Source organism: Scyliorhinus torazame, chromosome 1 (genome assembly GCF_047496885.1).
Source record: "Scyliorhinus torazame isolate Kashiwa2021f chromosome 1, sScyTor2.1, whole genome shotgun sequence".
NCBI lineage: Eukaryota > Metazoa > Chordata > Chondrichthyes > Carcharhiniformes > Scyliorhinidae > Scyliorhinus > Scyliorhinus torazame.
This window is the reverse complement of record NC_092707.1, coordinates 94,520,365-94,545,726: the sequence shown is the minus strand read 5'-3', so window position 1 is coordinate 94,545,726 and position 25,362 is coordinate 94,520,365. Positions and strand designations below refer to the sequence as shown.

The 25,362-nt window shown below is 51.1% G+C and overlaps 1 protein-coding gene across 1 annotated transcript in view; it reads right to left on the bottom strand.

The window, feature by feature from the left end:
- Positions 1 to 547: 547 nt before the first annotated feature.
- The window catches only part of hira (histone cell cycle regulator a), a 166,780-nt gene continuing 141,965 nt past the window's right edge, over positions 548 to 25,362 (bottom strand). The window contains 6 exon segments of the mRNA XM_072498209.1: positions 548 to 1,423; positions 2,838 to 2,928; positions 3,014 to 3,140; positions 3,143 to 3,174; positions 4,301 to 4,426; positions 11,803 to 11,908. Of these exon segments, the coding sequence (XP_072354310.1) occupies positions 1,307 to 1,423; positions 2,838 to 2,928; positions 3,014 to 3,140; positions 3,143 to 3,174; positions 4,301 to 4,426; positions 11,803 to 11,908 (599 nt within the window). The 3' untranslated portion in view covers positions 548 to 1,306.

The following is a 25,362-nucleotide window of genomic DNA, read 5'->3' as shown; positions in this document are numbered from 1 at the left end:
TATGGAATGAGACACTAGGGCTGGTTTAGCACACTAGGCTAAATATCTGGCTTTTACAGCAGACCAAGGCAGGCCCGCAGCACAGTTCAATTCCCGTACCAGCCTCCCCGAACAGGCGCCGGAATGTGGCGACTAGGGGCTTTTCACAGTAACTTAATTTGAAGCCTACTTGTGACAATAAGCGATTTTCATTTCATTTCATTTCATCTGACTGTACGCAGAACAATACTTCCACTGTACCTCGGTTCATGTGACAATAAAGAAATCCAACCCAATGTAAAACCTTGAGGCGCTAGTGGTTTCAAACTTAATACTGCAGACCACTTACTTCAATCTTGAGTGACTTGGGCTCCGTGCAAAGCTCATAATTTAAATGTTGATACATTTACATATTTTTAATCACTGTTCAATCCACCAAATATAATCTGCACTGTTTGCCTAACACAGGACTAACTCAGTAACACATAACTGGGCTTGTTTCTATGTAGGAGGTGCCTTCTTGGTGCTTTACATGGAATGCTATAATTCTAACAGGGAAAAACAGAGATGCAATATTCTATCTTTATTTTATAAAAAAAACCAAAAACTTTGCCTGTATAAAGTTAAAAGGTACCAAAGGGCGGATTAGGTTTCTGTACATCTCTGCCATGTCTATGGTCGCTCATTAGAATTTCTTTTTTTCCCATTCACACTTTTAACAATGACAGACAGTAAACAAAATGTGTAACTTAGTACATCAGGCAAACAGAAAACTACATCATGAAAAGTCTGAACTCAGCAGTTCATCCTCTAACTGAGAAGACTCAAAGTCTGGCAGCTTTCACATCTGTGTTGCTCTTCCCGTCCTGTGGAAAGGAATAGCCAGTAAACTGCTGAGTGTCATACAGCATTGGACTTGGTAGCTTATCGTGGGCAAGGGCTGCAAAGTCACTCTATCTGGTAAGTAAGGGGGCCAGTGTACTTTACAAATTGGATAGAGTCTTTAATCTTGGTCGCTTCCAACCAAACTCTGGGTGGAGCATTAGCCCCCTGGTCACCGATGTCCTGCAGTACAGCCGCAAATCATCTCTCGTGTGCACAGCACAGCCGCTAGTTGTAAAGTGATGCATTCAGACCTGCTGCGTTGTTTCTGTGAGAACGTCATCACCTGGCGTAGGCCAGCTTGGTGTAACAAAACATGGATGCATCTCTAAGGCTGAACATCAAATCCTCAAAAGTCCATCTCTTCCAAGCTGGATCACCGGCTGACCACAGCAAATCTCCCAGAGAACTACCAGTCAGATCTTCAAAGAATTACTGGGTAGTGCTACTTGTCTCTCAGGAGATCCAGCTGGTCCTGATACTCCGTGAAGAGTCTCTGGAATCGGAGGTTCTGTCCAATCACAGGAAGCATCTCCTTTAGAAGTTCTCTCTTCCGCAGTCCCTGCACATGGAATGAAGAAATCTTTCAGACAAAAGCTCAGCAACTGAAGTAGCACTGATTCTTGCATGGTTGGTTGGGGAGTCTAGGACTCAAGGACAAAGTCTAATAGACCACAGCACCCAATCCCTCAGGGTAACAGCGCAAACTGCAGCATCCAATTCCTCAGGGTAACAGTGCAGACTGCAGCATGCAATCCCTCAGGGTAACAGTGCAGACTGCAGCATGCAATCCCTCAGGGTAACAGTGCAGACTGCAGCATGCAATCCCTCAGGGTAACAGTGCAGACTGCAGCATGCAATCCCTCAGGGTAACAGTGCAGACTGCAGCAAGCAATCCCTCAGGGTAACAGTGCAGACTGCAGCATGCAATCCTCAGGGTAACAGTGCAGACTGCAGCATGCAATCCCTCAGGGTAACAGTGCAGACTGCAGCATGCAATCCCTCAGGGTAACAATGCAGACTGCAGCATGCAATCCCTCAGAAAAACAATGCAGACTGCAGCATGCAATCCCTCAGGGTAACCGTGCAGACTGCAGCATGCAATCCCTCAGAAAACAATGCAGACTGCAGCATGCAATCCCTCAGGGTAACAGTGCAGACTGCAGCATGCAATCCCTCAGGGTAACCGTGCAGATTGCAGCATGCAATCCCTCACTCACATTAACAATGCACATTGCAGCAAATTCAAATGATGCAGCAGAGCCAAACCGTCACCCGCCTATTCCCTGTCACACAATGACTAAGCAGCCTGTATACAGCAGAGATCGCTGAGACAAAATTGGATTGCTGAGAACAAATTCATTAATGGTCCCATTTTTTAAAGGCAAAATTTTTTCCTATTTTTCTCCTTCCATTCCCCACTCAAAATTTTGTCCTCAACTGACGACACCAACACATTCTGGACCATGGTTCCACTGGCATCTACGGCTCGCAAGAGACAATTCAAGTGTGGGTCTGCGCAGAGAGTTTCAACCATGAGGATTTCACGGTCTTGCTCTCAATACCTGCTCATCTTTCCAGCAAAGTAATCATCAAAAGCAGGAACCTTGCGTGAGATCTTCCCCCTTCCTGGTCAAAGGTAATGGAGCCGACTTGCAAGCCCATAACACAATCCTGCTGAGATCAGCTAACTCTGTATATGTATGCAAGTTTCCTGGTCTGTGCAGATCAGTACTAGAGTGCAATTGCTTACTGAGAAGATAGGATAAAACCGCAGAATATATCAGCAGCATTCCTGAAATTGTGTGGGTCAAATAGAATTGTATTGCTTGCAAAATATTGGTCACATTGTTATCATGCACATGGATAAATTCAGACATTCTCCATTGTTTTTAATGCTGTCATCACAAAATGAAAATCTCTACCTGAAGTGTCAAATTATCATTCCCCAAGTTGCTGTTTGCACTTGTGCTTACCAATACAGTTGACTCCCACTGGCTACTGGAAGAGTTGTGCACTGGGCCCAGCAAATCTTTGCACAACTCCCTTAATCGAGGCTCAAATCCTGCAATCAGAAGCAAGAGTCAATGGGGTATCTGAGCATAAATCAAACCACCAAATCAAAGAATGGAACGGAGGGAACTATCCTACCTCGTTTACTAAATAGCGAGTGTAGATGAGAAGCCAGTGCCGATATTCCTGGCTCGATTTTAGCGTCATTGCGGCCGCAACCTGATTCTCCAGATAAGCCAGCGTCGTCCCTCGCTGTAAGAAATGAGCATCGAGGAGAGTCTAGCAGCCTGGCGTCCAGCACTAGAAAATTCAAAGACAGACTTTACAGCTTGCAGCAATGAAAGGATAGTCTGGACACAAATTGAGCCACATGTAATGGTAACAATATCCTTTTCCATAAAATTAGACGGGGGAAACATTTTACAAGTTTCCGAACACTGTTTGCCAGATGGAAGGACCTGCCCAGGCTTCAGGCAGGAAAGTGGTTCTTCATCAAGACAGCCCCCCCCCCCCCCCCCCCCCCCCCCCCCCCCCCCCCCCCCCACCCCACCCCCCCCCGGCCCCTGTTCTGGGATATCCTGTCCTGGCCCCACACCCCAAACCACTTACCTCCCACCCAAATCATGGTTCCGCTTTGCTGGGACTGGATATAGATCCAGCAGTGTTCCACTCTGGGTTGCGCTGCTAGGACTACAGAGCTGCCTCCACGAATAAAAACTCCTTGGACTGTTAAATTCTGCCCAAATACTTTAAAACCTAGAGAAGGGTCACATTTGTACCAGTGTTTCTCCTACATCATCTAAGCTCATCAGAATTCCATTTGTCCTCAACAAGAAGCTTCTTAGCTTCTGCTCCAATGCATCTATGCTACTTATTTCAACTACTCCATGTGGTAGCTAACTTTCTCATACTCCCTAGGAATGGGAGTAAGTACCTTAAATATCAGCATTATTGAACATACACATGACCTGGACTTTGGAGTATAAACCGATAACTCTCATGGTGACACAACATTGGGCACTGAGTGGGGATGGGGAATATTCAGGGGAGAACATCCATCAGGCACTCCAACTATAACTAGCAAGAATAAGACCAGAAATTCTTGATGCATCATTTGACTTAGAGGTAAGTAACATGAAGCACAGCACTGCCAATGCAATGTTGCATCATACTGCACAGCTTGCTGAGGTGCAAGGTTCCTTCAGGAAGTTGCCTTTGATGTTACATTTTCAGAAATTGGATACATGCATGTACACAATATAGAGCAAACTGCAAACCAATTCAATCTCAATGGAGAATAAAAATGCTCATGCTTGAAGAAAATAAATAGAAATTATATTTCTAATCGACAACTTCTGAAAACATTTTTTAAAATTATGAATTTGTCCCTTTATTGCATTGATGGATAGATCAGCAATGTGACTACTTACTTATCCCACAACCTTGCACTGTCGCCAGGGGCCCCGAGCATAACATGGCCTCTTGAGAAGTTAAACAACTGCGGTAATCTGCACACTGAACCAGCGAGTCCTGTTTATCCGAGATCAAATTCCTTAAACATAAAGCAATCCAGATGAGACAAGGGGCCTGAAGGCAAATGTCACAGGCAGAGCTTACTGGACTCCCCAAATCACCCCCATTTGGTATCAGATGATTGCAAATTCGCAAAGGACGTGGAAAGTAACGTACAATGATCAGAGGTTTGACTCACACAAATACGTTATTATATAGGAGTCGGCCTCCCATCTGTATACTGTGCTGGTTGTATTTCCAGTAATGATAATTGTGTATTAATGTTAACTTTGTCATCTCACCAGTTAGGTTTTGGATTGTAATAGAGTCCTACAGTGGGTTGCATCTACACTTATTTGGTATGACCAAGCCCTCCAGTGCACTGTCAATTGAGCCCAGGCATACTGACAGCCCCGGAGAACAATGTGGCTCTTGAGAACTGAGTGTGGCAGCAGTTCAGGAGTTATCATTATTATTTGTGACCAAAGCACTACATCCATCCTTTACTCTTTTCAAGCTCCAGCAACATTAACAATTATCAAGGAGACAGGAATCACAGACAATTACATATTCTCGCCAGGGCTATTATGAACACCCAGTTACATGAAAACTAACTTGCTCGGCCCACAATGAGCAGATCAGTCGGTTGCAAACTACTTGCAACTGGCAGAATGGGCAAGTTCAAACTGGCAAACATTTTACAGCAGCTACAGGTGTTTTCATCGCCAGTTACCTCCTATTATGTGCATTAACAATCTGAAAAACCTTGGGAAATCCCACTCGAGTTTCCTAATGTTGATACAGGTCAAGGTAAGAAACCGAGCCAATACTGCACAATTAAATATTAATTGCTTTCAGCTATCTGGAATGAAATATTACTTAATGACACGCATGTACTAAACAGCAAAGACAGTGAAACGTATTTGCATATGACAATCCCATCATGTTCAACAAAAGGCACCTTTGGAAGTGGCCATCGAATAGATTTTATCTGTACACCATGACTTGTACGCAAACTGTAGAGTGCGCTGGTGCTTCCTCTGAGAGTATCCGGTGTAGTGAAACTACGCAGAAAGACCAGTTTGTTATCTTTACAAACAGCACCCTACTGCTGACCACAAAGTGGACCATTTATACGAGGGGATCTCCCAGACACACGAGGTATCTAAATCAGATTTAAAAAAATACTCCAATGTGCTATTTATGATGTCTGACTGACACTGTTGGTCTATTTGAAAGTACAGTTTGGTTACACTTTCAGTTAGTCAAATCAGTTAATTAATTTCAGTCTGATATTTTCAGATTTGCTCAGGTTAATTCATCTCAAGATTTACGTAATGCAATTTAAAATGATTAAGTGCATTAAAAAGCTTTTAAAAAGGAAATAAAAGGGAAATAAAAATGCTGGAACCGCTCAGCTGTCCTTTAAAACAAAAAGGACTCATTCTGACTGCTCTGATGCAATTGTGAAATTCAGCTGTGCTCTCAAAGCAGTTCCTCAAAGCAGAGGAGCCTCATTACAAAGTTTTGAATCAAAATGCTGAAGCAGCCCGTCACCAGGGAGGATGACTTTCCTCCTAACAAATGGTCTTGGGTATGATCACTAACTAGTCTGACCATCATTCAAAATACCACATGTGCTCAGAGGAGCCATGTTGAATTGTTCTGCATCGTCTCTCTGAATTAAAATGAATGACCAAAAGGGAATCGGGTATATACTTGGAAAGGCAACATTTTACATGGCTATGGAGAAAACGTGGGACCAATTGGTTAGTTCTTTCAAAGAGTCAGCACAGGCATGATAGGCTGAATGGTCTGCTTCTGTTCTGAAAGATTCGCAAGATGGAAATTAGAAACTCTAGTAGTCCCAACACCATACCCAGGACACCACACTATTCACTCACCCACCGCAATGCAGCTCCAAGTTATAATACCAATTTCTCTGTTCATTGAAGTGTTGCTAACATTCACTGCCAACATTATGTTACAGTCATCACTGAGCGTATACAGTGCACTATTTTATATACAGAAGTTGAATGATAGGATTCAGTTTACAAAAATAGATGTACATTTAATGTCAGTGCCGCCCCTAAACTTTATTAATGGTTTACAATCCTCTTATACAATTTGATCCTTTGTTAACTGCCACTCTCCACACTAGTGAATACAGTCTGAACATTTCAAGTTCCTCTGATCCCTGCATTCTAGCAAATGCAAAACTGCATCTTCATCATGGCAGTGCCCTTCTATAATGGCGACATCTGATGAAGTTGGATGTATACAATTCACTCAGCCTGCTGACTGACATGTGTCCGACAACACTTGCAGTTTCATTTTTGGCAAACTAATGAGTCCCATGGCAAATCGTACTTTAAAACTGCAAAACATGTTAGTATTTGTGTGTGGCATTCATCAGTCCCTCACGGGATTAATTTTTTACTGTGTTAAAAATAACGCCTGGTATGTGTACAGTACATATAATCACACCTCCTAAATTGCAAAGTGAAGATTTATATGTCTGGGGAAGTTCTATGTCAAGGTTAACAATCCATTCATCGGCTTCTGCTGATGCAGTGTGAATGGTTGTGATAAGGAAAGAATCTCTCAGGATAGGAGTTCAGTATGTGGACAATGGCCTAATTTGGATGACCAGAGTCACAATTTGAGCTTGTCTTCATGCTCCATTTGTGGAGCAAGCAGAGACATCTTCTCTGGTCTGTCTTCAAGCAGCTGCAGGTTTTAAATTGAAGGCCGATACCTGGGGCTTTACCACTTTGGACAGTTATTAGATGGTGGTTGGTGATTTTTGCTGTCAACCAGGAGGTGTAACATCAGAAGATGGGGCTACGGTCAGGTTGTTGAGTGTAGAGCAGGCTTGTCCAACACGTGGCCTGCGGGCTGAATGCGGCCCCTCAAAGCCCCAGACGTGGCCCCGGATCCAGTTTTCAAAATGCCGGTCAAACAGATAAGCTTCATTGAAGGAATCAGCATGAACTGCTCCTCCAATCGAGGGGAGGGAGAAAAGAGCGCGGAGGTCGCTCGCGCGTGGGGAGCCGGGGCACTCGATAGGAGGCAGAGGGGGCGGGGGGAGGCAGAGGGGGCGGGGGGAGGCAGAGGGGGCGGGGGGAGGCAGAGGGGGCGGGGGGAGGCAGAGGGGGCGGGGGGAGGCAGAGGGGGCGGGGGGAGGCAGAGGGGGCGGGGGGAGGCAGAGGGGGCGGGGGGAGGCAGAGGGGGCGGGGGGAGGCAGAGGGGGCGGGGGGAGGCAGAGGGGGCGGGGGGAGGCAGAGGGGGCGGGGGGAGGCAGAGGGGGCGGGGGGAGGCAGAGGGGGCGGGGGGAGGCAGAGGGGGCGGGGGGAGGCAGAGGGGGCGGGGGGAGGCAGAGGGGGCGGGGGGAGGCAGAGGGGGCGGGGGGAGGCAGAGGGGGCGGGGGAGGCAGAGGGGGCGGGGGAGGCAGAGGGGGCGGGGGAGGCAGAGGGGGCGGGGGGAGGCAGAGGGGGCGGGGGGTGGCAGAGGGGGCGGGGGGAGGCAGAGGGGGCGGGGGGTGGCAGAGGGGGCGGGGGGAGGCAGAGGGGGCGGGGGGAGGCAGAGGGGGCGGGGGGAGGCAGAGGGGGGCGGGGAGGCAGAGGGGGCGGGGGGAGGCAGAGGGGGCGGGGGGAGGCAGAGGAGGCGGGGGGAGGCAGAGGAGGCGGGGGGAGGCAGAGGGGGCGGGGGGAGGCAGAGGGGGCGGGGGGAGGCAGAGGGGGCGGGGGGAGGCAGAGGGGGCGGGGGGAGGCAGAGGGGGGCGGGGGTAGGCAGAGGGGGCGGGGGTAGGCAGAGGGGGCGGGGGGAGGCAGAGGGGGCGGGGGAGGCAGAGGGGGCGGGGGGAGGCAGAGGGGGCGGGGGAGGCAGAGGGGGCGGGGGAGGCAGAGGGGGCGGGGGAGGCAGAGGGGGCGAGGGGAGGCAGAGGGGGCGAGGGGAGGCAGAGGGGGCGAGGGGAGGCAGAGGGGGCGAGGGGGCGAGGGGAGGCAGAGGGGGCGAGGGGAGGCAGAGGGGGCATGGGGAGGCAGAGGGGGCGAGGGGAGGCAGAGGGGGCGAGGGGAGGCAGAGGGGGCGAGGAGAGGGGGCGAGGGGAGGCAGAGGGGGCGAGGGGAGGCAGAGGGGGCGAGGGGAGGCAGAGGGGGCGAGGGGAGGCAGAGGGGGCGAGGGGAGGCAGAGGGGGCGAGGGGAGGCAGAGGGGGCGAGGGGAGGCAGAGGGGGCGAGGGGAGGCAGAGGGGGCGAGGGGAGGCAGAGGGGGCGAGGGGAGGCAGAGGGGGCGAGGGGAGGCAGAGGGGGCGAGGGGAGGCAGAGGGGGCGAGGGGAGGCAGAGGGGGCGAGGGGAGGCAGAGGGGGCGAGGGGAGGCAGAGGGGGCGAGGGGAGGCAGAGGGGGCGAGGGGAGGCAGAGGGCGTGAGGGGAGGCAGAGGGGGCGAGGGGAGGCAGAGGGCGTGAGGGGAGGCAGAGGGGGCGAGGGGAGGCAGAGGGGGCGAGGGGAGGCAGAGGGTGCGAGGGGAGGCAGAGGGCGCGAGGGGAGCCACAGCGAGTGAGGGGAGCCACAGCAGGCGAGGGGAGCCACAGCAGGCGAGGGGAGCCACAGCGGGCGAGGTGAGGCAGAGGGCCCGAGGGGAATGGGAACGTGCGAGGGGAGTCAGAGAGCGCGAGGGGAGGCAGAGCGCGCGAGGGGAGGCAGAGCACCCGATTGGAATAAGAGCGCACGAGGGGAGAGAGTGTGAGATGGCAGTGAGAAAGTGATGGGGGTGTGAGAGGGTGAGAGAGAGAGATGGGGGAGGGGGTGGGGGTGAGAGTGTGGGGATAGAATCGGTTCATAAATCTGGCTCACTCGCAGTATCAAGGTTCTCACTCGCCCACTATCATGCACTCTCATCCACTCTCACACTGGGCGAGGGTAACTAAGTGAGTATCCTAGCCCTGGGAGTGAGCCAGAAACACACATTCATCTATTGCACGGTGATACTCTTCTTTATTACACTTTATTTTTGCTCAGAAATTTGTTTTGTTTTTTGATTAATGTGTAAATTGTACACAATTTACTTTGGAGGGTGTCGGTTCGATTGGTTAACTGGCAATAGGTGGGTTGGCCAGGGACAGTGGTCTGCCTGACAACGGTGTCAGTGATTAGTGCCTGCGTGATGCTGTCTGACAGAACTTTAACAGAGGTGCTTAGACATTGGAAGTGAAAGGAACTCTCTCTCTCTCTCCTGCTTTCTGAAGCAAAAGAACTGCTCTATTGTTCTGAAAGCAGAATGCTTAGCACATCCTTTGCTGTGAACCTGAAAGATGCTGAGTCTGCAGAGAAAGTAGTACCAAAACGAAAGCCTGAGCTTCAGAAAGACATTTACTGGAAGTGATCCCAGTGCATCAAAGATCCTTATCCTTTTATTTTTATTCATATTTTCTTTCTCTTTCCACCACCTTTTCCCCTCTGTGTTGTTTGTCTGTGCATGTGTAGAGAGTGGGTCAGGTTAAGAAGTAGGGTGGGGTTTGGGAAAAGGGCATTAGATAGTCAGTTACATTTTCTCACCATTTAATGATAACTCTTGTGTTCTAAAATTACAAACCTGGTGACTGTAGTTTACTGAGCTCAACCAAGGATCTCAAGTATTTTTAAAAATATAATTCATTTGTGCTGCGACTTCGGGTCAAGTGGGAATTGACCAGCCACTAGCTCAAGTGTGTTGTAGAATCATAAAATCATTACAGTGCAGAAGGAGGCCATTCGGCCATCGGGTCTACACTGATCCCCTGACACCCCCCGCCCCATCCCTGTAACCCCACCTAATCCTAAAGGGCAATTTAGCATGGCCAATCCATCTAACCTGCACATCTTTGGAGCACCCGGAGAAAACCCACGCAAACACAGGAAGAAAGTGCAAACTCCACACAGACAGTGACCCAAGGCTGGAATTGAACCCAGGTCCCTGGCACTGTGAGGCAGAAGTGCTAACCACTGTGCCACCGTGCTGCCCATGCAAAGTGCGTGGGCTTTTGGAAGTCCTGTATCAATAGAAGTGCTTTTGATAGCTGTCGGCCAGTGATGTTCTTTGAGAGATTGTTTTCCCTGCGGACATCAGGAGGTTTAATGTGTGCTACCAAAGGAAGCAACGCAAGCTGTGTTGGTCTCAATGTTCCAGAAATCATCCTCATCGCTCCCTAAAGTTGATATCTTCCACATTTGTGTGGCAGTTCCTGAACCTGATTGAGCAGCACTTCTCTGCTGCAGGGTAGAACAGGGCCAGTGTAGCAGTGTTGCTTCTGCTGCCCCAGGTGTACCCACCAGTTTCTAAATGTGAATCACTTTTTTGGAGGGACACAGCATCATTTGTCTGGTCCACCTGTTAAAGCAAGTTCCTGAACTTGAAAACCTGCAAACTAATGTTGTCAAGAAGGCGACCGAACCATGGACACCAGGCTCCCAGTCCAAAGGTAAAAACACTCTGAAAATAGAGTAGGTGACAACTGGATACTATGTAATATGAGGTAACTGAAGGAATGTTAAAAGCTTTCTAAGCAGTAAGAGACAACAAAGTGCAAGAGTGGTGGGAGGACATTCCAGACTGTGAAGCAAATGAAGTTGAAGGGACTGGCATTGAACATGGACAAGAGGGGTATGTACCAGAATAATGGAGGGCACATGCTCACACAATGGAATGGGCAAGCTTGCAAGTTGGAGATGTGGAGTAAATGGCAACACAAGTTTTGAATCTGATCACTGAGGGAATGGAAACCAATGGCCGAGAAGGGGTTGGGAATCAGTGCAGATTGCCTGCTTTTGAACAATTTACAGTTTCCAAAGGAGGAAAGTCAGGAAATCAGTGAGGACTGATTTGCAACTTAGTGGCGTCAAAGACACCAATAAGGGTTTCAGAGGCAAAAGGAGCAAGTTAATGATGAAGGCAGGTGATATTGTGTGATGGAAACACACCATCTGGATGGTGGACTGAATGTGGGTTTAAAGTTCAGTTCTCAAGGTCAAGCAGACACTGAAGACACTGTGCACAGTTAAAACTCACATTAGGGAAGAAGGATGGAATTGGGCTTTAGGGTGAAGAATATTTGGTGGGAGCCAAACAGATTGGCTTTAGTTTCCCAGAACACAGACTTTTCTTTTAAAGAACACATGTGAAATAATGACAGTGGAGTCAAGGATTATGGCGACAAGGTACAACATTCATGAGATAACCTCGATGAAGGAAAACTGTATGGAACCCTTTCTTTCTTTTCCTTCACTGATCAACAAAATCTCCACTTCCTAGCCATACAGAATCCCCTTGAATCAGGGGGTGCTATTTGATCCATGACTAAAAGAAAATGCAAAGGTTGCCCATGAGCAGAGCACCAGGCAAGGTTCACCTTTTCACCAGTCAAACCACAATTCCTTACCATGTGCATAGGGAAGTGTTGAAGCAGTATGACTTGCCATTGGACAGAGTGACCACTGGGACACCATGGTGTGTAAGCAGCGATTGGGTTATAGTGGTATCGTTACCTATGAATAAAAGATGAGAGTATATTAAAGCTCAGCGCCAATTGCATCACAATATACAGCTTCCAAAGCCAGAGACTAGGCCAGCACGTTTCGCACAGCATGCAAGATGATTACAATGCATTCATCATATAGTATACTGTATTACCATTAGGCACGGATGACATTCAGTAATATATCACCCTTGGTCAGTACATTCTGCTACACAGCAGGGCGGGTTTAGATCAGTGGGCTAGACAGCTGGTTTGTGGTGCAAATCAAGGCCAGCAGCGCGGGTTCAATTCCTGTACCAGCTGAGAATTCTGAATTCTCCCTCCATGTACCCGAACAGGCGCCGGAATGTGGCGACTCGGGGCTTTTCACAGTCACTTCATTGGAGTGTTAATGTAAGCCTACTTGTGACAATAAAGATTATTTACATTTACATCATCTGATGCTAGGGATTACAGTACATTTTATAATATAGCACCTTTGGTCTGAGATTGCTGTAAATTCTGTAATACAACATTTGTGCATTTGGATTTACTCTGCGTCCTACAATACACCAGCTTTTGTTATTGAATCCAATATGCTTTACAATCCATCACCCTGCCTCAAGAATTATACAATCTTGAAGTATAAAATCCTGACAGCAATGGTATCATGGATTTTAAATGATGCTTGGTATATTTAGTCACCGCTCCTCATAGTGTACAAGGGTTCAAATTCACACACTGCCTTATACCAGTTCTCCACCACAGCATATAGCAAGTGACTACAATATAGCTTCACTTTTACAACTGGTGAGGAGTTTGGAAGTGATTCCCATTCCAGTTAGGGAAATAAATCACCAAACTAAATCACAGGAATAATTTAGTTTTGTGGAGAAGATCGTGACAGTTAAAAATAAATTGCAGATGAAACTATCGGTGGTTGGCACATCAAAGAACAATACAGCACAGGAACCGGCCCTTCGGCCCTCCAAGCCTGATCCGGTCATGATACCACCCTTGGCCGTATCCCTCTATACATATCTTATCCATGTATTCGTCAAGATGCCTTTTGAACGAGACTTTCGGTTGCGGCGACGCGGAGCTAAGCCGCACATTTCGGCAGCTCCCGCTAGAACGGACTTTTGGGCTCTCCGGAGGAGCCCCAACTGAACTTTTTTGATCGAATGCCGTGTGGGAATGTGAAGTAAGGTCCCCCTTCCATCGTGTATGGAGGGGACTAGAAGTGGAGGGACAAAAAAAGAAATTTTGGAGCAGCGGCAGAAACGAGGGGGAGAAAACAAGATGGTGGAGGGCGGAGATCGAGCAGCATGGGGGCCGGACCAGCAGGAGTTTCTCAAGCGCTGCGTGGAGGAGCTTAAAAAGGAGGTGCTGGCGCCAATGCTGTTGGCGATCGAGGGGCTGAAGGCAACCCAGAAGGCCCAGGCGGTAGAGCTCCGAGAGGTGAAGGAAAAAACCAATGAGAACGAGGACGAGATCTTGGGCCTGGCGGTGAAGATGGAGGCGCACGAGGCGCTGCACAAGCGGTGGGCCGAGAGATTCGAAGTACTGGAGAACAGGTTTCGGAGGAAGAACCTCTGGATTCTAGGTCTCCCCGAAGGAGTGGAGGGGGCTGATGCTGGGGCGTATGTGAGCACGATGCTCCATTCGCGGATGGGTGCGGAGGCCTCTCCGAGCCCCCTGGAGCTAGAAGGGGCTCACCGGGTCCTGGCGAGGAGACCCAAGGCTGGTGAGCCATCAAGGGCGATAGTGGCGAGGTTCCATCGTTTCGCGGACAGAGAGAGTGTCCTGAGATGGGCCAAGAAAGAGCGGAGCAGTAGATGGGAGAATGCGGTGACCCGAGTTTATCAGGACTGGAGCGCGGAGGTGGCAAAAAAGAGAGCTGGCTTCAATCGGGCCAAGGCGGTGCTGCATAAAAAAATGGTGAGATTCGGAATGCTGCAGCCAGCGCGACTGTGGGTCACGTACCAGGACCGACACCACTATTTTGAAACGCCAGAAGAGGCTTGGACCTTTAACCAAACGGAAAAATTGGACTCGAGCTGAGGGACTGTGGTAGTGGGGGAGAGGTTGACTTTATACAGGGTTGTAAATATGGGTAAAGAATGTTTCACGGGTGGGACGATGAATGGGGATGGGGGAAGAGTTTTTGATGGGGGGCAGTGAGGAATGTGGGCGTCGGTACTCTGGAGGGAGGCGAGACTCGGGGATGGGGGAATTAGGATAAGGCCGCAACAGGAGCTGCGCCACAGGGGGCGGGGCGGGCTTTTTCCCGCGCTAGGGGAGGGGGGGGGGGGAGGAGCGCAAGGATGAGGAGGGATTTCCACATCGGGGGGGGCGCAACGGGTAGGCGGAGGGGGGGGCCGGGGTCAGCAGGAGTCAGCTGACTTACGGAAGTATTATGGGGGGAGCAAAAGAGCTAGATTTGGATCTAGCGGGGAGGGGGGTGGGGAGACAACAGCGTTGCTGCTGCAATGGCCGAGGGGGAACTGAAAATGTAAGAGGTGGTCGGGGCGGGGGTTCCCCGTCTGGGGGACTGGAGGGTGCGGGAGATGCGGGCACGGGACTGGCCTAAAATAGGAGATGGCTAGTCGGCAGCGGGGGGTAGCCCCCCAATCCGGCTGATCACGTGGAATGTGAGAGGCCTAAATGGGCCGATTAAGTGTTCGCACACTTAAAGGGATTCAAGGCAGATGTGGTTATGCTTCAGGAGACACATCTGAAGGTGGCAGATCAGGTCAGGTTAAGAAAGGGATGGGTAGGACAGATGTTCCATTCGGGGCTGGATGCGAAGAATAGAGGGGTGGCAATACTGGTGGGGAAGCAGGTGTCGTTTGAGGCCAAAAACATAGTGGTGGATAACGGAGGCCGGTACGTGATGGTGAGTGGTAGGTTGCAGGGGACGGGGGTGGTATTGGTGAATGTATACGCCCCGAACTGGGACGACGCTGGATTCATGAAACATGGGCAGCACGGTAGCATAGTGGATAGCACAATTGCTTCACAGCTCCAGGGTCCCAGGTTCGATTCCTGGCTTGGGTCACGGTCTGTGCGGAGTCTGCACGTCCTCCCCGTGTGTGCGTGGGTTTCCTCCGGGTGCTCCGGTTTCCTCCCACAGTCCAAAGATGTGCAGGTTAGGTGGATTGGCCATGTTAAATTGTCCTTAGTGTCCAAAATTGCCCTTAGTGTTGGGTGTGGTTACTGGGTTAAGGGGTTATGGGGATAGGGTGGAGGTGTGGGCCTCGGTGGGGTGCTCTTTCCAAGAGCCGGTGCAGACTGGATGGGCCGAATGGCCTCCTTCTGCGCTGTAAATTCTATGAAATATGTTGGGGCGCATCCCGGACTTGGAGGTAGGAAGCTTGATAATGGGGGGGGGGGGGGGGACTTCAACACGGTACTGGACCCAGCGCTGGATCACTCCAGATCCAGGACCGGAAAGAGGCCGGCTGCGGCCAAAGTGCTCAGGGGGTTTATGGACCAGATGGGGGGGGGGGGGGGGGGGGGGGAGTAGATCCGTGGAGATTTGCCAGGCCTTTGGCCAGAGAATTCTCTTTTTTCTCCCATGTACACAAGGCCTACTCCCGGATAGATTTTTTTGTTCTGGGCAGGGCATTGATCTCGAAAGTAGAGGGAACGGAGTATTCGGCCATAGCCATTTCAGACCACGCCCCGCACTGGGTGGAATTAGAGCTGGGGGAGGAGAGGGACCAACGCCCGCTGTGGCTGTTGGATGTGGGACTGTTGGCAGACGAGGAAGTGTGCGTGAGGGTGCGGGGGTGCATCGAAAGGTATCTGGAGGCCAACGACAACGGGGAGGTGCAGGTGGGAGTAGTATGGGAGGCGCTGAAGGCGGTGGTCAGGGGAGAGTTAATCTCCATCAGGGCTCATAGGGAGAAGAGGGCAGGGAAAGGGAGAGGTTAGTGGGGGAGATTTTAAGAGTGGACAGGAGATATGCAAAGGCCCCTGATGAGGGACTACTCAGGGAGAGACGAAGTCTCCAGACGGAGTTCGACCTGTTGACCACGGGGAAGGCAGAGACACAGTGGAGAAAGGCACAGGGGCGATGTACGAATATGTGGAGAAGGCGAGCCGTATGCTGGCACATCAACTCCGTAAGAGGATGGCAGAGAGGGAAATAGGTGGAGTCAAAGATGGAAGGGGAACTACGGTGCGGAGTGCGGTGAAAGTGAATGAGGCATTCAAGGCCTTCTACGAGGAGCTGTATAGGTCCCAGCCCCCAGGGGGGAAAGAGGGGATACGACGATTCTTGGACCAACTGAGGTTCCCGAGAGTGGAGGAGCAGGAAGTGGCTGGTTTGGGGGCGCCAATTGGGGTAGGGGAGCTGGTTACAGGACTGGGGAGCATGCAGGCAGGGAAGGCCCCGGGACCGGATGGGTTCCCGGTGGAGTTCTATAGAAAGTATGTAGACCTGTTAGCCCCGTTGCTGGTAAGGACTTTCAATGAGGAAAGGGAGGGGGGGACCCTGCCCCCGACAATGTCGGAGGCGACGATCTCTTTGACCCTGAAGCAGGATAAGGACCCGCTGCAACGTGGGTCGTATAGGCCGATCTCGCTCCTCAACGTAGATGCCAAGTTGCTGGCAAGTGTTAGCTACGAGGATTGAGGACTGTGTCCCGGGGGTGATTCACGAGGCCCAGACGGGGTTTGTAAAGGGCAGGCAGCTAAATACCAATGTGCGGAGGCTGCTGAATGTGATTATGATGCCATCAGTGGAGGGAGAGGCGGAGATAGTGGCAGCCATGGACGCGGAGAAGGCCTTTGACCGGGTAGAGTGGGAGTATCTCTGGGAAGTGTTGAAGAGGTTTGGGTTCGGGGGAGGGTTTATTAGTTGGGTTAAGCTCCTGTATAAAGCCCCGGTGGCGAGTGTGGTCACGAACCGGCGGAGGTCGGAGTATTTCCGGCTGTACCGAGGGACGAGGCAGGGGTGCCCCCTGTCCCCCCTGCTGTTTGCATTGGCAATTGAACCTTTGGCCATGGCATTAAGGGAGTTGGGGAAATGAAGGGGAGTGGTCCGAGGGGGAGAGGAGCATCGGGTATCGCTGTACGCAGACGACCTGTTGCTGTATGTGGCGGATCCAGTGGAGGGGATGGTTGAGGTCATGCAGACCCTAAGGGAGTTTGGAGACTTCTCAGGCTATAAGCTTGAAGTGGGAAAGAGCGAGCTCTTTGTGGTGCATCCGGGGGATCAGGGAAGAGGGATAGACGACCTACCGCTGAGGAGGGCGGAAAGGAGCTTTCGATACTTGGGGATCCAGGTAGCTAGGAGCTGGGGGGCACTGCACAAACTTAATTTGACCCGGCTGGTGGAGCAGATGGAGGAGGACTTTAAAAGGTGGGACATGTTGCCACTCTCGCTAGCGGGTAGGGTACAGTCGATTAAAATGGTGGTCCTCCCGAGGTTTCTTTTTGTATTCCAATGCCTCCCAATTGTGATTACCAAGGCCTTCTTTAAGAGGGTAAGCAGGAGCATTATGGGATTTGTGTGGGCGAGTAAGACCCCGAGGGTAAGGAGGGGGTTCCTGGAGCGAGGCAGAGATAGAGGAGGGCTGGCGTTGCCGAATCTGAGTGGCTACTATTGGGCAGCCAATGTGGCGATGATCCGTAAGTGGGTGATGGAGGGAGAGGGGGCGGCATGGAAGAGACTGGAGATGGCGTCCTGCAAAGGAACGAACCTGGGGGCGCTGGTGACGGCACCGGTGCCGCTCTCGCCGACAAGGTACACCACAAGTCCGGTGGTGGCGGCAACGCTAAAGATCTGGGGGCAGTGGAGACGACACAGGGGTGCGATGGGAGCCTCAGTGTGGTCCCCGATCAGAGATAACCACCGGTTTGTCCCAGGAAGGATGGATGGGGGGTTTCAGAGCTGGCATCGGGCAGGGATTAGAAGAATGGGGGACCTGTTCATCGATGGGACGTTTGCGAGCTGAGGGGCGCTGGAGGAGAAATTTGGACTACCCCCGGGAAATGCCTTCAAGTACATGCAAGTGAGGGATTTTGTGAGGCGGCAGGTGAGAGAATTCCCGCTGCTCCCGGCACAGGGGATTCAAGACAGGGTGATTTTGGGCGTATGGGTCGGAAGGGCCAAGGTGTCGGCGATATACCAGGAGATGAAATTTTGCCAGTCCTGTAACTGATATACCAGGCTTTGGTAGAGGAGCTGAAGGGTAAATGGGAAGAGGAGCTGGGGGAGGAGATTGAGGAGGGTCTATGGGCTGATGCCCCAAGTAGGGTTAATTCCTCTTCCTCGTGTGCCAGGCTTAGCCTGATACAATTTAAGGTTGCTCACAGAGCTCATATGACGGGGGCGAGGCTGAGTAGATTCTTTGGGGTGGAGGACAGATGTGAGAGGTTCTCAGGAAGCCTGGCGAACCATGTCCATATGTTTTGGTCATGCCCGGCACTGGATGGGTTCTGGAGGGGAGTTGCGAGAACAGTATCTAAGGTGGTGAAAGTCCAGGTCAAGCCAACTTGGGGGCTAGCACTATTTGGAGTAGCAGACGAGCCGGGAGTGCAGGAGGCGAACGAGTCCGGCATTCTGGCCTTTGCGTCCCTGGTAGCCCGGCGAAGGATCTTGTTAGTGTGGAAGGATGCGAAGCCCCCCAGTGTGGAAGCCTGGATAAATGATATGGCAGGGTTTATCAAGTTGGAAAGGATAAAGTTTGCCTTGAGAGGGTCTGTGCAGGGGTTCTCCAGGCGGTGGCAACCGTACCTAGACCATCTCGCGGAGCGTTAGACGGAGTTCAGTCGACAGCAGCAGCGACCCGGGGGGGGGGGGTGATATCTCTTTCTGGGGGGGGGGGGGGGGGGGGGGGAGATCCGGAAAACTGATGTGTACGGGAGGAATCCAATGTACAAAGTTCTGTATCATATTGATTTGCCATGTTTATGTCTTGCTATGTGAGTTTTTTCTTTTTTTGTTTATATGGTTGAAAATTCTGTTAAAAATTCTTAATAAACATATTTTCAAAAAAAAAGTTGCCCTTTGAACGCCGTTAATGTATATGCTTCCACAGCTTCCCCAGGCAACGCATTCCAGGCACTCACCACCGTCTGCACATCGCACATTTCCTCTAAACCTTGCCCCATGGCACTTGGTGGCTCCCGCTTCGGTTGGACTTTTGGACCTTTTCCCCCGACTTTTTTGCCCTTTTAAGCGCTGATTGGAAAGTAATAGCACTCAGGCACTGAATCCATACAGAGGTGTATGGAACTAAAAAATAGGAAGTATCGCAAACAGCTGAAGAAGTGGACAAGCAAGGGCAAAGGGGAGGCTGTGAGTGAAACCAATATGGCCGATGTCCAGACCCGGGCACTGCCAGCTCAGCTGACAATGGAGCATCTGTTGCAGGTTATGCAGGAGAACTTCCTAGCACTGAAAAGTGATCATTTGGAACCGCTCCAGAAATCGTTTGACCGAATGGAGAAAAGGCTGAATGCCCAGGCTGAGAAGATCCAGGAGCTGGAGAAGACGGTGGAGTTGCAGGCGGACTTTCAAACGGTGGTGGACGTGGAGATTCACAGGTTGAGAGACCAACAAAAAATGCTCCTGGAAAAGCTGGAGGACCTGGAGAACAGGTCTCGCCAGCAGAATTTAAGAATCGTTGGCCTCCCGGAGGGGGCCGAAGGGCTGGATACTGCCGCGTATGTGGCAGATATGTTCCAGAAGCTGGTGGGGAACGAGGGGTTTCCTCACCCGCCGAAGGTACACAGGGCATATAGAGCGCAGGTGAGGCAGCCGCGGCGAAGGGCTCCCTCACGAGTGATGTTGGACCGGTTCCACAGGTTCCTGGTTAAGGAGTGGGTTCTTCAATGGGCCAAGAGCACGCGGAGCTGCAACTGGGGCAATAGCACCCTGCGCGTTTACCAAGACCTGAGCGCAGAGGTGGCCAGAAAGAGGGCAGGCTACAGGCAAGTTAAAGAGATTTTATATAAGAAGGTGAAATTTGGGCTACTCTATCCGGCGCGACTGTGGGTTACACATGAGGGCCAGCACCATTATTTCGAGGAACCCGAGGAGACGATGGACTTTGCAAAGAGGCAAGGGCTGGTCCCGAGCTGAGGACTCTTGGACTAGTGTTGAAACTTTTAATTCTTTCTCTCTTGTTTCTGAGAGATGCCTACATGTTTTTTCATACTTTTGTATCTTGGTTTGTATGTATAATTTGTCTTTTTTGTCTTCATGTATCTTTTCGCTTTTGTGTTTGAGTTTTGTTAGAAAAAGAGAGTAGTTAGAATGGTTTGGATATGGGGGTGTTTTTCGGGGAATTTTTGCTATCTCTTTCTGCATTCAGATAGGAATGGTTGGCAGTGCCTGCTATTTTGTTTTGTATGACTTAAATTGCACTATTGTTGGGGCTGTCTCTGTCCTGTTTAGAGTATTTGTTGAAGCAGGGATGATTTGGGGAAGTGGTGTGGATGGGCCGGGGGAGGGGAGCCAGGAAACAAAGGTGGGAGACTCGCTGGCACCGGAGTAGGGAGCCACCAGGCTAACTAGTCAACGGAAGCCAGGTGGGGGGTGTTAATTTAGCTAGTTTATGTCAGGGGTTAGGTTATAGGGTGGTGTTGCTGGAGTGGGGGGGGTGGGGGGGGGGGGGGGGGGGGGGGGCGGGGGGGAGTAGGTCTGCTGACGATGTTGGAAATTGGGCATGGTAACAGTGAGGAGGTCAGGGGTGGAGGCGGCCAGCAGGCCAGAGGAAGCGCGACACATGGCTTGGAGGCTGGCCAAAGAAAGGAGATGGCTGATCGGCAAGGGGGGGAGGGAAGAGGTGCCCCCCCGGGCAGGCTGATCACCTGGAATGTTAGAGGGCTAAACGGGCCAGTCAAGAAGGCGCGTGTGTTCGCGCATTTACGAGTTTTGAAGGCGGACGTAGTCATGTTACAGGAGACTCATCTGAAAGTGGCTGACCAGGTCAGATTAAGGAAAGGCTGGATTGGTCAAGTCTTCCATTCGGGGCTCAACGCCAAAACCAGGGGGGTTGCGATCTTGATTAACAAGCGGGTCCAATTTGAGGTGGAGGGCACAGTTGCGGACGGGGATGGCAAATTTGTTATGGTTAGGGGTAAGCTCGAGGGGGTGAGAGTAGTCCTGGTCAACGTGTATGCCCTTAATTGGGATGACATAGTTTTTGTTAAGAGGTTACTGGGGAAGATCCCTGACTTGGACTCACGCAAACTGATCATGGGTGGGGACTTTAACACAGTTCTTGATCCTGGCCTGGACCGGTTGTGTTCAAAAACAGGTAGGGTGCCAGCGATGGCAAAGGAACTGAGAGGGTTCCTGAAGCAAATGGGGGGAGCTGCCCATGGAGATTTAGTCGGCCGTCGGCGAAGGAGTTTTCGTTCTATTCTGACGTTCACAAGGTGTATTCCCGAATCAATTTCTTTAGCATGAGCAGGGACTTGCTGACAGGGATGACGGGTGCAGAATATTCGGCAATTACCATCTCGGACCATGCTCCGCACTGGGTTGATCTGCAGATTTGCAAAGATAGCTTTCAGCGCCCACAATGGAGGCTGGAAGTTGGGCTGCTGGCGGACGAGGCGGTGTGTGAGAGGCTGAGGAAATGCATGCAGAATTACCTGCAGGTAAATGATACTGGAGAAGTCTCAGCAACGGTGCCCATCCGAGCCCATAGGGACAGGACAGATAGGGCAGAAACCGACCGACTGATTAAGGAGATTTTACAGACGGACAGGAGCTATGCGGAGTCCCCGAGGCCAGAGTTGCTTAGGAAATGACAGAGGTTGCAGACCGAGTGTCGGGTGTTGTCTACAGGGAAGGCCGTAGAGCAGCTTAGAAGGGCAAAGGGCGCACTATACGAGCATGGGGAGAAGGCCAGCAGAATGCCTGCACAACAACTAAGAAAGAGAGAAGCAGCTAGGGAAATAGGAAAGATAGTCGACGGGGAGGGAAACCTGGTGGGGGACCCGGTAGGACTGAACAAGGTGTTTAGGGACTTCTATAGCAAGCTGTATCCCTCGGAACCCCCCACGGGACCGGAGGGGATGAGGCGCTTTTTGGACAGACTGACCTTCCCAAGGGTAGGTGGGGGGTTGGCAGACGGGCTAGGGGCCCCGATCAGGACCGAAGAAGTGGTGGGGGGCCTGAAAGTCATGCAGTCGGGTAAAGCCCCGGGGTCGGACGGATACCCGGTGGAGTTTTATAAAAGGTTCTCAGAGATAGTGGGGCCGGTGCTGGTCAGGGTGTTCAACGAGGCAAGAAGCAGAGGGGTCTTACCCACGACGATGTCGCAGGCCACTATCTCGCTTATACTGAAATGGGATAAAGACCCGGAGGCATGAGGGTCCTATAGGCCGTTCTCTTTGATAAACGCAGACACTAAGTTACTGGCCAAGATCTTGGCATCTAGAATTGAGGACTGTGTACCGAATGTGATTGCGGAGGACCAAACCGTTCGTAAAGGGCAGGCAACTGGTGGCCAATCTAAGGAGGCTGCTCAATGTGATTATGATGCCCCCGGAGAGCAGGGAGGCAGAGGTAGTGGTAGCAATGGATGCCGAAAAGGCTTTCGACTGGGTTGAGTGGGACTATTTGGGGCAGCACGGTAGCCTTGTGGATAGCACAATTGCTTCACAGCTCCAGGGTCCCAGGTTCGACTCCAGCTTGGGTCACTGTCTGTGCGGAGTCTGCACATCCTCCCCGTGTGTGCGTGGGTTTCCTCCGGGTGCTCTGGTTTCCTCCCACAGTCCAAAGATGTGCAGGTTAGGTGGATTGGCCATGATAAATTGCCCTTAGTGTCCAAAATTGCCCTTAGTGTTGGGTGGGGTTACTGGGTTATGGGGATAGGGTGGAGGTGTTGACCTTGGGTAGGGTGCTCTTTCCAAGAGCCGGTGCAGACTCGATGGGCCGAATGGCCTCCTTCTGCACTGTAAATTCTATGATTCTATGATTCTATTTATGGAAGGTGCTGGGACGTTTTGGGTTCGGGGTGGGATTCATTGACTGGGTTAGGCTGCTATATCAGGCCCCAGAGGCTAGTGTGAGGACGAACAGGACGACATCTGACTACTTCAGACTGCACCGCGGGACTAGACAGGGATGTCCCCTCTCCCCACTGCTGTTTGCGCTGGCTATAGAGTCACTGGCAATTGCTCTGAGAGCTTCAAGGGACAGGAAAGGGGTGGTCGGGGGGGGGGGGGGGAAGACATTAAGTGCTCGAAATATGCGGATGACCTGCTGTTATACTTGTCAGACCCAATGACGGGGATGGACGGAATCATTGAGACCCTGAGGGAATTTGATCGGTTCTCAGGATATAAATTGAACATGGCGAAGAGCAAGATGTGGGTAGTGCAAGCGAGAGGTCAGGAGAATAGGCTGAGGGGGCTGCCGTTCAGGCTGGTAGGGGAAAGCTTCAGATATTTAGGGATACAAGTAGCGCGAGACTGAGGTAAGTTGCATAAGCTAAACTTGTCCCGATTGGTGGAGCAAGTGAGGGACGAGTTCCGGAGATGGGATGCGCTCCCGCTATCATTGGCGGGAAGAGTGCAGGCGGTGAAGATATTGATTCTTCTGAGATTCTTGTTCATATTTCAGTGTCTACCCAACTTCATCCCGCGGTCCTTCTTTAAGAGGCTCGTTAAAATTATCCTGAGATTTGTTTGGGCGGGAAAGTCCCCACGGGTGAGGAAGGCGATGCTCGAGAGGAACCGAGGGAATGGGGGGCTGGCGTTGCTGAACTTTAGCAACTACTACTGGGTAGCTAACTTAGCCATGGTAAGGAAATGGATGGTGGTTACGAGGTCGGTTTGGGAGCGGATGGAGGCTGCTTCGTGCAGGAGCACCTGTTTGGCAGCCTTGGTTACGGCGTCTCTGCCACTCCCACCGGCACGATACTCCACCAGCCCGATAGTGGTGGCGACTCTACGGATCTGGGGCCAGTGGAGGAGGCATATAGGGGAAGTGAGGGCATCGGTTTGGTCCCCAATCTGCGGTAACCACCGATTTGCCCCGGGGAATATGGATGGTGGGTTCCAATTATGGCGGAGGGAGGGGATTGCGAGGATGGGCGATCTGTTCCTGGAAGGGTGTTGGAGGAGAAGTTCAGGCTGGCGAGAGGGAATGATTTCAGGTACTTGCAGGTGCGGGATTTTGTACGCAGATTGGTACCATCCTGCCCACGCCTCCCACCAAGGGGGATCCAGGACAGGGTAGTTTCCAAAGGAGAGAGGGGAGAGTCTCCGACATATATAAAGAACTAATGGGAGCAGAGGGCACAGACCGAAGAACTGAAGCTTAAGTGGAAGGAGAGAGAAGGTAGAGGACGGCATATGGGCAGACGCTTGGAGTTGAGTAAGCATGACCGCAACATGCGCCAGGCTCAGTCTGATCCAGTTCAAGGTCGTACATCAGGCCCACATGACGGTGACCTGGATGAGAAAATTCTTTGGGCTGGAGGACAAATGTGCTAGATGTGCCGGAGGACCAGCGAACCATGTACACATGTTCCGGGCGTGTCCTAAACTAAGGGGGTACTGGCAGGGATTCGCGGACATCATGTCCCAGGTATTGAAAACTAGGGTGGCAATGAGTCTTGAGGTGGCACTTTTTGGGGTTTCGGAGGACCCGGGAGTCCAGGAGGAGAAAGAGGCCGGCGTCTTGGCCTTTGCTTCCCTGGTAGCCCGGCGACGAATACTGTTGACATGGAGGGACTCAAAGCCCTCGAAGTCTGAAGTATGGCTTTCAGACTTGGCGAGCTTTCTCGGGCTGGAGAAAATTAAGTTTGCCTTATTAGGCCTTATTATTCTCCCGTAAAGAGTTCCAACTGCTCCAAAATGATAATTTATTTTGATAAATTGTAGTTGTAGTTGCAATGGAAGAAACACAGCAGCCAATTTTCACACAGCTACGTCCCTCAAGCAGCAATAAAGTCATGGCCAGATAATCTGTTTTATTGCTGTTGTTAGAGGGATAAATACTAGACAGGACTTGAAGGAAACCTCTCATTTTGTTAGATTTGTCTTATTATGAAGTGTTTCTGTTCTGAAAAGCTGGTGAAAATGGTTGTAATTCACATGCCTGCTAATTAACTGTGACGTGGGAGGGGAAAAAGTGTTTTCTTTTCTCAAGCTTAATTTGATTGCTCGGAAACAGATGTACAGGAAGACTAAAAGGAACTGAGACTGCACTGGCAGAAAAAGACACAATCGTTTTATTTTAAGTTGTCAAAGCCCCGGCCAGCTTTCAGTACAAACCAGGTGCAACTGACAAACAGGCCAGTGAAGATTCGATAGTCTCACGTTTGCATTGTATAATTGTGCGTTAGAAATTTACAAGAATTTAACCAGTTTAAGGACATTATAAAAGCAGATGTATGATAAAAGCTATTTTAGGTTATCTGTAGTTCAGGGACAAGAAATTAAAAGAGGAGTCGCACATGTTCAATTCATCCCGATTATCTACCACCTTAACTTCACATTGTTTTG